The 16349-nt window shown below is 46.5% G+C and overlaps 1 protein-coding gene across 1 annotated transcript in view; it reads right to left on the reverse strand.

Moving 5' to 3' along the window:
• The window catches only part of DLGAP2 (DLG associated protein 2), a 192625-nt gene that overhangs the window by 86304 nt on the left and 89972 nt on the right, over nucleotides 1–16349 (reverse strand). The window contains exon 4 of the mRNA XM_046648454.1: nucleotides 9135–9346. Within this exon, the coding sequence (XP_046504410.1) occupies nucleotides 9135–9346 (212 nt within the window). The remainder of the gene's footprint in view (nucleotides 1–9134; nucleotides 9347–16349) is intronic.

Below are 16349 nucleotides of genomic sequence, written 5' to 3' on the forward strand. Positions count from 1 at the left end.
ACATATAACATGCTGCACAGTGAAGATAGAATGGCAATGATCTTAAGACATCCTTTGCTCTCAAGGAGTGTACGGGGTCTCGGGGAAGAAGCAAGCGTCTGGTAGAGATAAGCACAGGTTACTAAGGAAGCATAATGCAGGGGCACATAACTCAAGGAAGACTTCCAGGAGGAGGCAATCCTGAGCTGAGTCTTGAAGGATGAGCCAGAGCATGGACGTGTTAGAGACTATGGGGCATTTGGGAAACTGCAAGCAGTTTAGTAGGACTGGAAGGTGGATTTCACGTTTGGGGAACGTGAGAACCAAAGCTTGACAGGTTGTCAGGGGCTGGATCATGAAGAACCTGCCATGGACTCAGCTCAGTGACCTGGGTGCACGGACGGTCAGAAGCAGAAAGCTGAGGAGGGAGGGTAGCCTGTGATGGGAGAAGCAGGGTCTGGGGTTGGTACTGGAGAGATGCGAGGAGCTGAGTGTTCTGGAGGAGATTTTGAGAGCCCAAACTCAAAATGGAGACCCGATATCAGGAAACAGCAAAAAGTCAAGATGGATGGTGCTAGAAATGAGGAAAGGGATGTGAGGGAGCTGCAGTTAATCTTTCTCAACGGGTTCTGCACACTCTGTGACTTCTTTCAAAAGCTTCTCAGGTTTACATCTCCAGTAGCCCTGACTCCTACCTGGTAGCAAGTAGCATAACCATTTGCCCCAGACCAGTGAATTCCAGGAGATTCCTAGAGCAATTATCCAGTTTACCTAGAGGACTATGTTACTCCGTGTTTGGAGAGAAAGGGAGCTCACTTTTCCCAGGGCAGTTTGAGGAACCCGAAGGAGCATCTGACCCCATTTCTGGAGCTCCTCTCAGATAGGGCACCTGAAAGGCAGGGTCCTCTACTGTCACTCATTCAATCAACTCACCCAACCAATGGCCAAGAGGGAGACAGAAGGTCTTAGAGCCAGCCCATGTCTTAAATTGCCTGGATATGAGAACATCAAAAAAGGGAAGTGAGGCTGAAGTATGCCCCTCCTCTTCCTGTCCCAGAATAAAGTTTGTTTCTCCCCAGAGAGGAACTACTGGCATAGATTCCATTTTGCTGCCCTCTGTCCTTTGGTTTGGCAAGATTTGGTTTTGCCAGTTCTGGTTCAGCTTCTGAGTCCATGGGTATCTCTCACTTTCTGCACAGCTCAACGCATTTTGGCAGATGTACAAAGTCATGTCACTCCACCACAATCGAGATCTGGAGCTGTTCCTTTCTTTGCAAAGTTCCAAATGTCTGTCTCTTATCATACTATTTCATATCCATGTTAAAGGACTTCCTTTAATATTTCTAGTGCTACAGTTCTGTTGGCAATGATTTCCCCAGCTTTTGTTTTCATAAAAAGGTCTTTATTTCACTTTCATTTATGAAAGACATTTTTGCTAAGTCTAGAATTCTGGGTTAATAGGTTTTTCTGTTAATACTTTAAAGATGTCACTTCATTGTGTTCTGGCTCAAATAGTTTATGATGAAAAATCTGCTAAAAGTTTTTGTTTCTCTGTATATAATGTCATTTATTTTTCTCGAAGATTTTCCCTTTATTCTTGGTTTCTGCTACTTTGAATATGATGCGCATATATATGTGTGGAGTTTTGTTTTGTTTCTTTTTATTTTTTGGTATTTATCTTTCTTGAAATTTTCTGACATTCTTCAATCTGTGATGCAACGGCTTTCATTATTTTTAGCAGTTCTCAGGCATTATATCTTCAAATATTTCTTCTATCCTGCTCCCCTTTTGCATTTCCTCCTGAGATTCTATTTATATGTGTGTTAGACCATTGGATATTTTCTCACAGCTCTTGACTGCTCTATTTTGCTTTTTATCTCCCACTCTTTTTTTCTCTGAGCTTCCGTTGGGTAATTTCCATGGACCTGTCATCAAGTTCACTGATTTATTACTCAGTTATGTTGAGTCTACTAATAAGTTGATCAACAAAATTCTTTATGTCTAATACCATGATTTTTTATTTGTAGTATTTCTATCTGCCTCTCTCTTATAATTTTTCTCTCTCTGCTAATTCCCCATTTATGTGTGCAAGTCACCCGCCTTTTCCATTAGCTCCTTTACCCTATTAATCAGTGATTTTAAAGTTCTCTCTGATGGCTCCACCATCAGTGTCATGTCTAACTCTTCTCTTGGTTGCTGTGTCTGTTGAGCGCGGGTTTTCTTTTCTTTTATTGTGTCTCCTAGGTTCTGGTGGAACGCTGGTCGTTGTGTACAGAACAGTAGAGATGGAGGCAAATAGCATTCACGTCTGGAAGTGTACCCACCTCTTCTTCTGTCAGGCTTTTCATGTAGGGGATCCCGACGACCTCATCAGGAGTTGAGCTGCGGCACAGTTTTGTGTTGCCATGGTTACCTTCAGTGTTCCAAAGACTTCGATCCCTCCAGAGTTGCCCTTTTCTTCGGGTGATGGCTGGAGTTCATCCTCAGTGTTCCCATGGCACCCTCGGCTACACGCCATCACCACACGCCTGGGCTAGTGAGGGGCTTTCTACCCACCTTCTTTCCCCTCTCTCAGTCTCCATGTCTTGGTGTTTGCTGTGTTGCAGTGGCAGCAGGAGACACTCATTGTCCTGGGACAGTGCACCTTCGGCCGACTCCGTGTGCCTAGCTGCAGGAAGCCAAGGCTTTTTTGCTGTTCCTGCCTCTCCCCCACGGCAGTCAAACTCTGCCTTGTATTTGCATCAGGTCTTGTGCGCGAGACTTTTCCTATCCCTCCCCAGTGGAAGGAGAACTCTTCTGGCATTGGTTTAGATTTGTGAGCCCAGGACCAGAGGGTTTTTGTTTTTCTTCTCTCCTTGCCCCAGCAGTCTTCACCCGTGCCCCCTGCAGCAGCAGAACGCTTTGCTCCGTGTGGAAGCTGGTCCCGGCAGCGTCATGAGCTTCCATGCTTTTCCTGCGGGGCTCACTAATCTCTTCCTGTGCACCTGTTCCAGCAGGGTGGGCCGAGGGGCCCTCTCCAGTCTCCAGCCCTGTTCCCGATCTTTCTTGTGAGCACCCAGTGGAGGGTCTGGAGAAGAGACTGCTTTTAGCATTTGTTAAAACTTAGGCTGATTTCTTCCTCACTACCTCTGCAGAGCTGGCTCTGCCTCACCCATGCTCTGCTATATGCAAGGCAGTCCTCATCCTGCTCCTTCTTGGAGGGGTCTGTCCCTCCTGTGATCCAGCCTACTAGGCTGCTCTGCCAAGTCAGCTTTCTGCTGAATCGTGCCTTGTAGTTATCTCCTATTGTCAGGCTGGGAAAGATGGTCTTCCCAGGTGTCCACATCCAGTGGAATTCCATGTTACCCACTACTTTTAAACTGCTTTTTCAACTGAACGATTTACTGGACAAAGCCTCATTATTCTCAATGGCTACCCAGTATTCCAGCATGTGGATGAATCACACTTTAATACAGTTCCTATGTTTATTTGTTTCATTTCACTACATTTTTAAATAGATGGCATATTTGCATAAATTAAGGGGTTAACAACATATATTTATTAAAGGTATTATATTGAGATGTCCTGGCCCCATCCCTGTTGCATCTACTTCCTTCCTCCTCACTCCTTAGAGGTAAACATTTTTTATTAGTTTCTTATTTGTTCTTCTATTGTTTCTTTATGTAATACAAACTGGTATGAATTTTATTCTTATTTTCCCATCTTTATGATACAAAAAGTGGCATGCTACATGATGTTCTCTAGTTTGCTTTTTAAAATTAATATAATCTGGATCTCTCTGTATCAGTACACAGAAGTCTTCCTCATTTTTTACAGCTGCATAGTATTCCAGTATGTTCTATTAATAATGTTCTAGTATTTTAATACTTGTGTGTCTATTATTCAATCAGTCCTATAATGGTGGACTTTGGGTTATTTTAAACTTTTGCTCTTACCAACAACGTTGCAATGAATAACAGTGTACATGTGCCACTGCTCACAGGTGCAGGTGTATCCAGAGGAGAGATTCCCCGAAGTGGGACCCAATCCCCACCGAGGGGCATTTAGGTAATTTACAGTTTCTCACAGTGATATACATGTTTTTCAGGAATTTCTTTAGAATAAGATTTTAGGTTTTTAGTTTTAAATGGTGTGCTAAAATACCCTCCAGGGAGTTTTAATTATTGATAAGTAGGTGAGTAGTCTTTTCCAGCCTTTATCCATTTTTGTATTACGGTATATATTTCTTCCCTACTCATTTGTAAGGCATCTCTGCGTATGAAGAATGTGAACCTGTGTCCCTCATACTGCGAGACATTTCCCAGGTTTATCACCGTTCTACTTTGGTGACATGGTGACCACATTTTCAGTTGGTTGATTTGTTAGTTTGCTTTTACACGAATAAGTTTTCCATTTCATGAATTAAAACCCTTCAATATCCTGCAGTTTCTCACTGTGGAATCTTGTTTGGACATGTCTGCTCCACCCCTTTCTATCTCCATCCCAGGATCATTAAATATTCATACACACATGCACTACAGGTATATACACACATGCACACACATGTATGTATACACACATGTGCATATGGACACACACAGATTCCATCGTGATTCCTACACTTATCTCTTTAATCCACCTCAGTTTATCTTTGCATGTGAAATAGCTTTTGAAATAAGCCCTCCTTTCTCTGTGAATATAAAATGCGACCTTCCTGAGAGAACGACTCAGAGATGTCCAAAATTATTAGAGCTTTGACTTCTCAATTCACCTAAGCAGAACCCCCCCACTCAAGCCCCAAAATTAAATTACTTGGTGTATGTTTTATAACTATCAAAATTGAATTCTCCAAATCTAGTATCTCAAATACTAATACAAAAGCTAATTTAAAAATCCAGTAAACTGGATTCAGTAGTAACTTGAAATTTGCATTTCATTTATAGTAATTCTCAAAGGTGTCCGCACATGGGCAGGCTCCGACCCAGGGCTGACGGGGTCTGTGCGGTCCCCGGATCCACCTTCCTGATCAGTCTGCACAACCGCCAAGATTCCTGCACCGAGACAGAGGGCACAGGTGTTTGCTGTTTGTTCTGCTTCATTTTTCTTTCTAGAGTGAAGACTTTCCCTTACCTTGGGCTGTTTTAGAGAACACAGAAGGTGAAAGCAAAGATCCCTGTCTGTATAATAAGGACGCGTATTCCATTATTAATGAGGGGACTGACTGTTTTCTCGGTTTAGCAGCAGGAAGACAAGACGGTGTTCAACAGAATCGCTGTTCCAAGAGGTCAAGCATGTTGAACACCTGCAGCCTTCACAGAAGGGGTTTTATATTATATGGCTCAAAAGGACCGGTAGCAGCCAATTAAAGACCCAATCTTCTCCCAGGACTTTAGCTAGGCGGCTTGAAAAAGGGCTGCTGGTCCAACACACTTTATGTGAGTGTTTATCGTGAGGCAGGAGGTGCATGAAATTCCTAAGGTTTTAGCGTGCCAATGGGATAACTCAGTGATGAGAATGCAAATCCACACTTATCAAATTAAAACAGAGGTATAATTACTAGGTTCATCTCACTATTTCATTCGCATTCTTGAATATTGTTAATAGAAGTTGTTCGTGGATACCAAGAGGAGACTAAAAGCCTAAAGGAGCTCAGCAGACGTTAATTCTTATTTTTGTCATTGCAATCACTGTGGCACCGTAAGACGTTCTGTGGGTCAGCTCCCGCTGGTGAAAGTTTTGCGGTGTAAAAGCGGAGACACATTCAGTCACTCTTAAATCTGACACTTTCAAGTATATTTTAAATACAACTTCAGGACTATCGATTTTGCTTAAAATAGTCTTTGGGTATAAAATAAACTCCAGAATGAAGATGGTCAACTGTTTATAATTTACTGGTGAAATAGCAGATGAAGTTAATTTAAATGATCTCCACACCTTCTCGCCCGGCAGCAGCCCTGAGCATCCCCATTCGTGCTCAAGGCAGCTCCTCGGAGGGACCACGGGCAGAGGCTGCAAGTCCCGTGGGGACAGGAGGCGAGCTGACCACAAGGTGAATTTTGATTCCTCTGATTACTTGTCTCTTTTCCAAAACATAGTTTTGCTAATCTGGGAATCCCCACCGGCTCCTTTTATTCCATAGTAATATCCCCATAGTGACATTATTATAAAATATTATTTTCCTTTCCCTCGAATATCATGCCGGTCCCCAGGAGCATGCTCCTGCCATCAGAAGGAGAAATACTTTCACTGGGCATGGGATTAAAATAACTTTTCATTTCAAGCCCTTGGTCACTTACGTGACCTTCAGACCCTCACTTCTCTGAGTCAGGGTTCTGTTCCATAAAACGGGCACAGTTCTAACTTCCCGAGTGAATAGTTGAGCTTCTGTGATGTCATTTAAAAGGAAAATAGATGAAATTGCATTTAAATCTATAAAATTCTAACACATGAAAGATGTGCTAAGATGCTAACAGGCAATAATAATGACGTAATTGACGTACCTCCCAGCAGCATAGCTTTTTTTTTTTAACAGAAATTCCATATTTAACCCCAAAGAGCGACTGACCACGGGAATTCCATGGACTCGGCAAATCAGCAGAGGAGTCCCGTGGGTCACGGCACCATCTGGACGCATCACAGGGCACTGACCTCTCCACTTCATTATCTCCACCGAGGATGGAGCCAGATTTCGGAGAAGAGAATACTTCTCACACTTATAAATAGAATTTAGCATAGTGCCCCAACCTTTGTTGGATGGATGGACAGAGGGATAAATTATAGAATAAAGGACAGGATGCCCCCAGCTGGTGGGCTATCTCTGCGGATGGAGAGGACAGCGGTGTGGGAGGCAAAGGCAGAGGTAAGTTTGAATTTAGAACAGGAGCAGCTGTTGGGCAGCGCATTTTATCTTCCTCAGTTTCACCAGGTTTGAAGCAGTGGTGTGTGTCCTGCCCGGGGACGGGGAACCACCTGCGAGGAACGCCCCGCTTGTTTCCACACTTGGACGAAGGGTTAAATCAATGTTCAGATTTCGCTCTAGGCCGCCCTTGGCCTCTTCATCACTCTGTTGGGCTTTCAAGGGAATTGTTACTGTATTGGGTAACGACGTACATTCCTTTCATTGTCTTGTGAACACTGTCAGCACTGGCGCCTGTGCAGGATCCCGGGGGGAGTCCCTGAGACGAGGGGAGGGATGAGAAGGGTCTCTCACGCTAAAGGAGGCAGTGATGGCAGCACCGCGAGGAGAGCTGGGGGGTGGGGAGACAGGATGCCTCCGAGCATGAGGGGTGGGTTAGCAGGCACCGGAGGAGCAACCTTGTTAACATGAAAAACTGCATAATTCTTAAAAATTCCTGACCCCTGCTCACGGTGGAAACACTGTCTGCTTTTTTGGTTTCTTTTTCGTGGCTTGCTGTTAATACATACAATCATAAAATGAATCACAAACTTTCAAAATGAGAAGTGACGTTGGGGCTGGCCCCGTGGCCGAGTGGTTACGTTTGCGCGCTCCGCTGCAGGCGGCCCAGTGTTTCGTCGGTTCGAATCCTGGGCGCGGACATGGCACTGCTCGTCAGACCACGCTGAGGCAGCGTCCCACATGCCACAACTAGAGGAACCCACAACGAAGAATACACAACTATGTACCGGGGGGCTTTGGGGAGAAAAAGGAAAAAATAAAATCTTTAAAAAAAAAAAAATGAGAAGTGACGTCAGCGGCCACCTACCCGGTGGTTCAGAAGCCCGGGCCAAGGATGGGCGTCAGCGGCTATGAGCCCCCAGGCCTGCTAAGCACAGCTGTTGCCCAGGGAGAGGTTTCAGATAACTCAATTCTCACCCGCGTCTCTAAGCACACCACATAGAGGCGGGGACACCTTGTCTAGTCCAACTCCTGACTGTGGGGGTGTTGGGTCAGTGGACCGCCTCTGGGCTCCCACCCGCTCCTTCCAGTTCCCAGCACAAACTTCCAGCAAGAACTGCTCTCCTGCTGTTTCTTTGCTCATTGGGCTCCCTCCTCGTTTTCCCTCCAAGTCTGTGGGCTCCTCCAGGGCGAGACTCAGGCTTGGTTCCCCGTCGTTCCTGAACCACCTTCCCCGACCATCTTCTCTGTGTGAGGCAGAGCGGAGACTGGTGGATGGAACGAGACAGCCTCACCCGCTTCCTGTCGGCCGTTCTCAGCGTGATCGCTGAGGAATTTACTCGTCCTAGGCAATCAAGGGATGGCTCACGTTCGGTTTGTGTAGATCGAGTCGCAATTCAAAATGTTTATTTTGCATCCTGCGAGCTAACATTAACAAATGACCGGATTTAGTGGGAGAAATCACACCATCATTTCTCCACCCCGTGGGCACCGGGCACTGGAGTGAATGACACAAAGATGGCGCCTCAGTCTGTGGCTTCACCGTCTCACCTATGCGTTACAATGAACAATGTGTGCAACATCACTTGTGTTACAGTGAACAACCCTGCACGCAACACTGGTGAAGCATCGGGAAGCTGTTTCACCCTGTTGAACTTTCACATGGGATGATGGACAGCTTGCAGAGGGAAAAAACAGACCGTCCTTTGCATTTACCTCCAAGCTCGGCTGGTAGGACCAGATACACATAACAATGTGACTGTTAAGAATAAGAGTCATATTTTCATAGTTCAGATGAATAGCCAATTTCCAAAATAGTTTTCTCGGTTTATATTTTGGAAATTAGTTAAATTTATCAGTAATATGGCTTCAGACCAATATACAAAGTGTATGCTGTTATATTTGTAAAACTAATCCATTTCCTGCCCCCCACAAAAAAAATGTTGCCCACAAAGGCACATACAAAGTTATAGTAAACCAGAAATTCCCTACTATGATGCTCACGCACACACACATATGCTCCTGATGAAAATAACGAATGATCTGAAAAGATACTGATGGATCACACTGGCTATGGTAATTTCTTTAAAATTAATATTTGACATAGAAATTGCCCAAGTATATTTCCTTAATTACTATGTAATAGACAAATAACCAAAATCATGATTTTTTTAAATGGGCTTGAAAATGATGGCCATAAAGTCTAACTTTTTTGACTCAGGAATTGATGACAACTGGCCCGTGCTTAGACCATTTTGAGGAGACAAGGGTTCTGACACAGTGGAGGAGGGTTCAGAAGAGAAGATGGGTCAGGCCTTACGTTTGGAGGTCTCCGAGCGGCCTCTGGCTCAGGGACCGGAGCAGCGGCTCGGGCCGGATGGCCGTCTTGGGCGACGTCTTCGGGCTGGAGTCTGACTCTCCGCTCTCCTCGTCGCCCATGGCTTTGATGTAGCTCCCGCTCCTCATCCTCCTGCAGGGTATCTCCTCATCCTTGCCCCCGGTGGGGTACCCTCCCCACTCATCCTGAGGCACCTGGGAGAGAAGAGACACACAACATGCATCAACCGTGTCATTAGAATCCCGTAACTGGCTCTTCTGAGGGAGCAAATTCTGCACAATTCCTTGAAGACACAGCTCTTTATGGTCATTTATCATCGAAAGTCAGGTGCATAAAGATAGATGCTTCTTAGCACTCTGTCATTCAAATCCTAAAAGGACATTAATATAAAACCATTGTTTTTTTTCCCTTACAAAAGTGACAGATGAACCTTACAGAAGAAGTGAGAATGTCATGAACATGGAACGAGTAAAAACCCCGCTTGTAATCTCAGGACCTGGGAAAAAAACCACTGCCTCACATTTAATTTATTTCCTTCTGGTATAAAAGGAAATTGAAACCTGAGGAAACTGGAGAAAAAAGAGTTATCCAGTGTGGAAAAGAAAGGAGAAACATAAGAGAAAAAGGAGGAGAGCAGAGGAAGAAGACAGTGCTCAGATTATTGGAAGTTCACCCCTTAAGAGCAGGTGATAAAGGAGCGGGGTTAGCTCTAGAAATCAAGCTTATCATCCACGCCGTCTCTGCCCTCAGGGGAGACAGGCCTCTGCCCTGGTCACATCGCATGCTGCTCAGTGCAGAACCGAACGACTGTCCTTGTTGCGCATCCCATCAGGGCCCCCAGACAAACCCACTCAGTGCTTGGTGTCATGTCCTTTGAGGTGGGTGAAGCCAGAAAGATGACAAAGCAGGTCGGGATCTGAGAATACCGCAAGTGAAACTTGAGCTCCTCATCACACAACCAACAAGAACTGCAGAACTTTAGGACACAATGTTTGCACCGGGGCGCACCTGTTCCCGGCCACTCGCTGGGGGTGGAGCCTTCCTTTGCACAGCCACCTGGAAGCTCCGGGTAAAGCTGACCCCTCAGTCAACTCACATTTATGAAAACAAAAACCACACGGCACGGCAGCTGAGGGCAGAGAACCCCAAAGTCTTGCAAGCTCGCCCATACATTGCACGTGGTCCCGACGGAAGGCCCTCACTTAGGGGTCCTCCATGCTGGAGGAGAGAGTCTCTTATACGCCCTCGACAGAGGAGGAAAATGATAAAATTCCGTTTTTAAAGAGTCTTCGGAGTCAGTATTGTTCCCTTTGTAAAATATGCAGGTATTTATGTATAGTCTTTAAATTGCCCTAAAGAGAATCCTGCTCTCTTTCCAGTTCCAATGTTGCCAGGAGCCCACTCGTCAAGCACCCAGCAGGGAGCTGCCCGCCTGGTTGGAAAGGCTGCACTTCCAGCCAAATGCACCTTGTATCCGTGTCCTTAAAGACATGAGACTCACAGAGCTTCGGCAGATCAGACATCTTCCACCGAACAGCCCAGGACGGGAAACCGAGGACGGCAACTGCTGCTTATTGGGGTCCCAGCCCGGCAGGGACCAGCAGGACTCGCTCGGCACCTCGCTCAGCACGGCCAGGCCCAGGCGTCTAGACAACAGTAAGTCCCTCCGTGGCGGGGGGTGAGTCAGATGGATCCTGTCTGCCGTGTTTGTGTTCTTAAAACAGCCGACCCCTGCGCAGGCTGAGATGCACGGGAGGGACGTGGAAGAGTGCCGTGGGTCCAGACGCTGGGACCAGGAGAGGGTTCCAGAGAACGGAAAGCTCCAGGTTCCCAGTCAACTCTGACCCCAAGACGCTGAGTGGCTTGAGAGAGCTCACACAGCCCTGTCTCCTCAACCGCAGAACAGAGGTTGCGTGTGGCATGGACGGCCCCGCTCAGCTGGGCATCTCTCAGCTCTTTGAGCCGGCTCCACAGGGGTTTAAAGAGGAGCGTGACCGTGTTGAAAGGCACTGTGGATGCTCGGGACCTGGGCAGGCAGGGCCAAGTCGCACGGACTGCAGCGCAGAGCGGTCAGGACACAGGCAGAACGAGATAATGCTCGGTGACACCCAGAGGGCTCTCTCGGAAGAGAATCAGCAACTCAGAAACGGGCATAAATCATCCACGTAGACCTCCTGACACTGAGGGTTCCTGAGCCCCGGAAAGAAATGACTCATGAAGAGTGAAGGATTAACTTCTCTGGGCATTTAAATAATTCTTACCCATGTGTATTTTTACCAAAGTCAGTTTTCAACAGTTAGGAAAAAATTGCCAGGATGGAGAGAGACACAGGAAACGGTCATCTCCACGTCGTTTCACGCCAGGTGGTGACGTGGCTCCAATCTTCGTGGCAACACATCAGAGGACATCCGACTGTTGATGTCCTTTGACCCACAGCGTCGCTTCTGTGAAGGTGTCCTCAGACATAGGATTCGGCGCCTGGACCTGGTGAATTGTCCGTTAGGGTGACAGGAGGAAACGCTGATAACCTCCTATAGGAGATGACTTGAAATATTTACCACAACCGCACAGCGGATGCTGTCCTGCCCTCAAAAGTTGCAGTGCAGAAGAATATATATTTAGCCATGGAAAGATGATCAGGAGGGGACACGCAATTTTTAAAGCACTGTATACACACAATGTTTTTTTATGCAGCCATGCATCGCTTAACAATGGGGATACTTTCTGAGAAACGCGTTGTTAGGCAATTTCGTTACTGTGTGAACATCATAGAGTGCACTTACACAAACCTAGATGGTGCAGCCACTGCACACCTTGGCCGTGTGGCACTGATCCTATGGGACCACCGCACAGCAACGTAGCTGGAAGGATGTGGAACAGGGGTCATCACTAGGAGATGGTGATTATGGCATTCTCAATGATTTTTCTCTATACTTATATTTTCGGAATTTTCTATATAGACCATATCTTGCTATTGCAATAAAAATAAACCTATTTTTAATTTAAGAAAAGTCAGTCCTCAATGACAATATATTTCAGTAGAAGGGACACAGATAAAATGAGATGAATTATGGTTTAATTAGGGCACAAGATACGGTGCAGAGGGCAAACAGAGAAGGGGTCAATGGAAGCTGTGGACAGAGGAGGTGATCTGGGAAGGCTTCCTGGACGTGAGGTCTGGGGTTCTAACTAATTTGCAAGTGACCAGCAGGAAGGCACAGGCTCCCATTCCCTGCACTTAGGAAGGAGGTGCGGCCAGCTGTGTGGCGCTCCAGGGTGGGAGGCTGGGGGGCTGGCCGGGGACAGGCGGAGGACGGCCACATGCCATGGAAGATTCTATCCTGTTGGCAGCTTTACGGAATTGTCGTGAATTAAAAGCATGTTTCCACAAGAAACAAAGGAAGGGTTTTTTTTTTTTTTCCCCCAGCAGCCTGTGAATTAACTGACAAAGGAGACCAGCTTGTATTTTTCTGTTTCTGATTTAAGAAGTCACTTTTGCAGTCTGTGACAGACGCAACTGCATTACAGAAGGAGTGGGAACCAGAGTCGAGGGCAGGGCACGGATCCCCATCCCAGAGCACGTGCCTCCAGACTCAAGGAACAGAGCAGCGATCGTCGGACGCCACTGCGTCTCAGCAAATGCATCTTTCTCAGGGACCTCACGGTGCTGGAAACCCACGGCTCAACGCTCAAGAGTGGCCAAGTGTCCATTCGGCACATTAAGTGGCTTTACGGTTTCCAGTGAATGAATGACGAATGATTTCTCTGCACAAGAGCCACCACCCTGTGCAAACCCAATTTGCAGTCTTTGCTGCATTTAATGACAATTACCTTAAATACCCACTTGCACACAGTGGTGAGCGGTATTTATATTTCTCAACAGGCGTTTTCCTAAGGGTCACCTTAGTGTACGTTCGGTGTCTCTTGTTTCTTGCTTTAAGGATAATGTGTGTTAAAAGATCCTTCTTATTTTTCAAGCAGCAGGCACAAGAGAAAAGAACCAGGGTTTTGTCATAAGATTCTCTTTCAGGAGCTGAATCCAAGGAGGAAAATACCATCAAACACTGCATCTCTCTTGGGGAAAGGTCGTCTTCATTTGTTCAACAAGTTTTCTTGTTTTAAATGCATACCAGGTTCTCTAGCCACTGGGGAGATAATTGAGAGCAAGACAGCTGGGCTTCTGAATTCCAGATTTTACAGGAAAGGACAATGGCTCCAAAGGAGGGCAGCCTCTTGGGGCCATCGTAGAACTCCATCTGGGCCAGTTGTGACTGTCACACAGTTAGGGGAGCATTATGGGAATCTGGGGGTCCAGAGAGGCTGGTTTGGGGGAAGCATGAAGCAATCCCACCCAATGAAGAATAGGCTCCTGTCTCATATGATTTGAATGTCTGTTTTCCTGTCTCTAATTGCCTGAGCCTTGCATCTAACTCTGCTTTGTATGTAAACCAAAGGGGTTTTTTTTTTTTTTGCACGGTTATAAGCAACAATGGATTTTTCAAGAATGCAACTCACCATGTAAATTGAGGAAAGAGAGAAGTTTGTTTGGTTTGATGCTTTACCAAGAATTGTTTACCATTTCCAAAATCCCATCAGGTCGGCGAATCCACTGGCGGTTAATGAGTCATTACACACTCGTCTAGTGGTCTCATTGGCAGCTCTAAATTCCAGTGAGACGTCATCCAGAAACAGACTTCCGAATGCTTCATTCTGTACACGTCTGTCATTGTGCCCAGACATTTGTATCCTAAAATTTATGTTTTTAGTTAATAGCTACCTTGCTTTTATTTCTCTGTTACGTTAGAGTTCGGGCACATTATACAAATAAATAAATACATTAATATATACATATATACTCAAAATAGTGTGTGTAGGTCAGTCATACATAAATTTCATTTTAGAACCGTCCAGGACACATTGTGAAATATTTGCTATAAATGGGACACTTGGTTTGATAAGTTTACGGGCCATTGTTATGGACAAGAAAGCTGTTTAGACAACTGCACGGATGCGTCATAAATGCAAGGAGTTTGGGGAGCACGTGGTGGGGTTACCAGGCAAATCTCGCAGGACCTGAGGAGGCTGCTCGTAAGACGCTGAGCTCAGTGCACCTGGAAGGCAGGCGCGGTGGGGACCGGGATGCAGCGCTCAGAGGCGGTGCAGGTGGAGGCCAGGCGTGCTCACCAGCTCAGGGACAGCACGGGCTTCCGAGGAGCCGAGTCCTGGTTCTAAACCTCACGATCCTTGGATGACACCAGCGGTTCTCAGCTGCAGGGAATTCTGCCCCTGGGGACACTTGGCAACATCTGGAGACAGGTTTGGTTGTCTCCAAAATGGGGTACTATGGGGTACTATTGGCAGCTAGTGGGGAGAGGCCAGGGACACAGCTCAATGTCCCCCACAAGGGAGACCTGTCCACCCAAATGTGAACAGAACCCAGTGAAGAAGTGCCGGATTCCAAGGCGGTTTCTGCCAGTGTGTCTGCGTCTCAGCAGATGGCATCAGGATCACGCTGCTCAGGTCGACTCTGGAATCTCTAGTGTGATTTGGTTGGGGAAGTTCTTTATTGTTTCTTTATTTCTGTCTTTTGGGTTTTCCTCTGAGCCGCTGTTAGTCGCTGACTTCATTTTCTTAAGGCCACACCTGCTTCCATTTCACTCCTTAAGCACGGCACGACCTGGCATTGCAGGGCAGTGGTCCCGGGCTCCACACAAGGCATCTCCAGCCCAGCCTGTCGTCACGCTGCCCCGCGGTCACTCAGTGACCTAGCTTCGTGTGCAGACCACCAGATCCGCCAGGGTGAAGACACACAGTGACGGGAAAGAGATCCCCCCAGGCCAGGGGAGGCTGTTGTGCGGAGGTGGGAGAAGCAGAACAGAGATCTCTACAGCCCTGTGCAAAGATCTGAGGGCTGTCCTGATAAGTGAGGTGCCCGACCGGGCTGCACGAATGAGGACGCAGGCCTAGAGCACCGTGGACCCTCAACAAATGCTTACTGTATGGACAGGCACGGTCTCTCAGAATCTAAGATCTCTGAATCAAAGGAACCCAGGAGGTCTCATCACAACAGACCTTTGAGTTCCTGTCCTAAACCTTCCTATTGACCGTTTTAGTCACATCTCTTTCTTAACTGGTAAACTTAGATAGAACAGACTTACCCACACAATCCTGTAGGTTTATAGAATGATTTATGACTTTCAAAGTGCTGTTATTACACTGTCTGAATCTAACCACAAACTCCAATGTCTACAAGACCAGTGAGGTACAAGGTTGACCAGACTCACAAAACCCCAACATCCTTCCATGGAGAATTTATTCCAACAAACATTTCTTTTTTCTTTCTTCTTTATTCTTTTGGCAAGGAAGATTGGCCCTGAGCTAACATCTGTGCCAATCTTCCTCTATTTTATGTGGGACGCCACCACAGTGTGGCTTGATGAGTGGTGTAGGTGTGCATCTGGGATCTGAACTTGCAAACCCTAGGCCACCAAACTGGAGCACGTGAACTTAACCGCTGTGCCACTGGGCAGGCCCACCAACAAACATTTCTTGAATGCCCGTCCCAGGCACGAGACTCTGCCAGGTCCCCCAAATGATGCACTGAAATGAGACACAGCATGCCGGGGATGGCCCATATGCTGGTCGCTGTCCTGCATGCTAGTCACTGTCCTGTGTGCTGGTCATTCATTCTTCCTGTGTACAGGTCACTGTCCCTGTGTGCTGGTCAGGGATTAATATTTTGCATAAGTAAAACAAATTTAAAGGAGGGCAGAAAAAAGGATGCTCGGCAAAAGGGACAGTGGACAGAAAGAGCTTCAGGGGACGGTAGATCTGAGGGTGTGAGGACTACAGAGGAGGGTGGCCCCGGAAGTGTCCTGAGAGACGGCGGGTCTGGAGTCAGGCCTGAGGGGCCAGAACACCACAGCGACGGCATCATCCTGCAGACATTTCCAAGGTACGAACACAGAGAAAGATGAGAACGTTTTGCTTTTCCAACAATGACTACAGTGAACCCTGAATCTATTCATATTCCTTTAGATACATGCAGGTAAAAATTCTATATTTGTCTATTTTTAGGGTTTGCTAACTACAAGCAGAGTTGAATTCTCTCCCACTGCCATAAAAATGGTATTTTACCCAACTACCAATTTGTCTCTTTGAATAAATCTGCCTATAAAAGCCACTGGGCTAGCCTTT

This window comes from Equus quagga, chromosome 22, assembly GCF_021613505.1.
Source record: "Equus quagga isolate Etosha38 chromosome 22, UCLA_HA_Equagga_1.0, whole genome shotgun sequence".
Classification (NCBI taxonomy): Eukaryota; Metazoa; Chordata; class Mammalia; order Perissodactyla; family Equidae; genus Equus; species Equus quagga.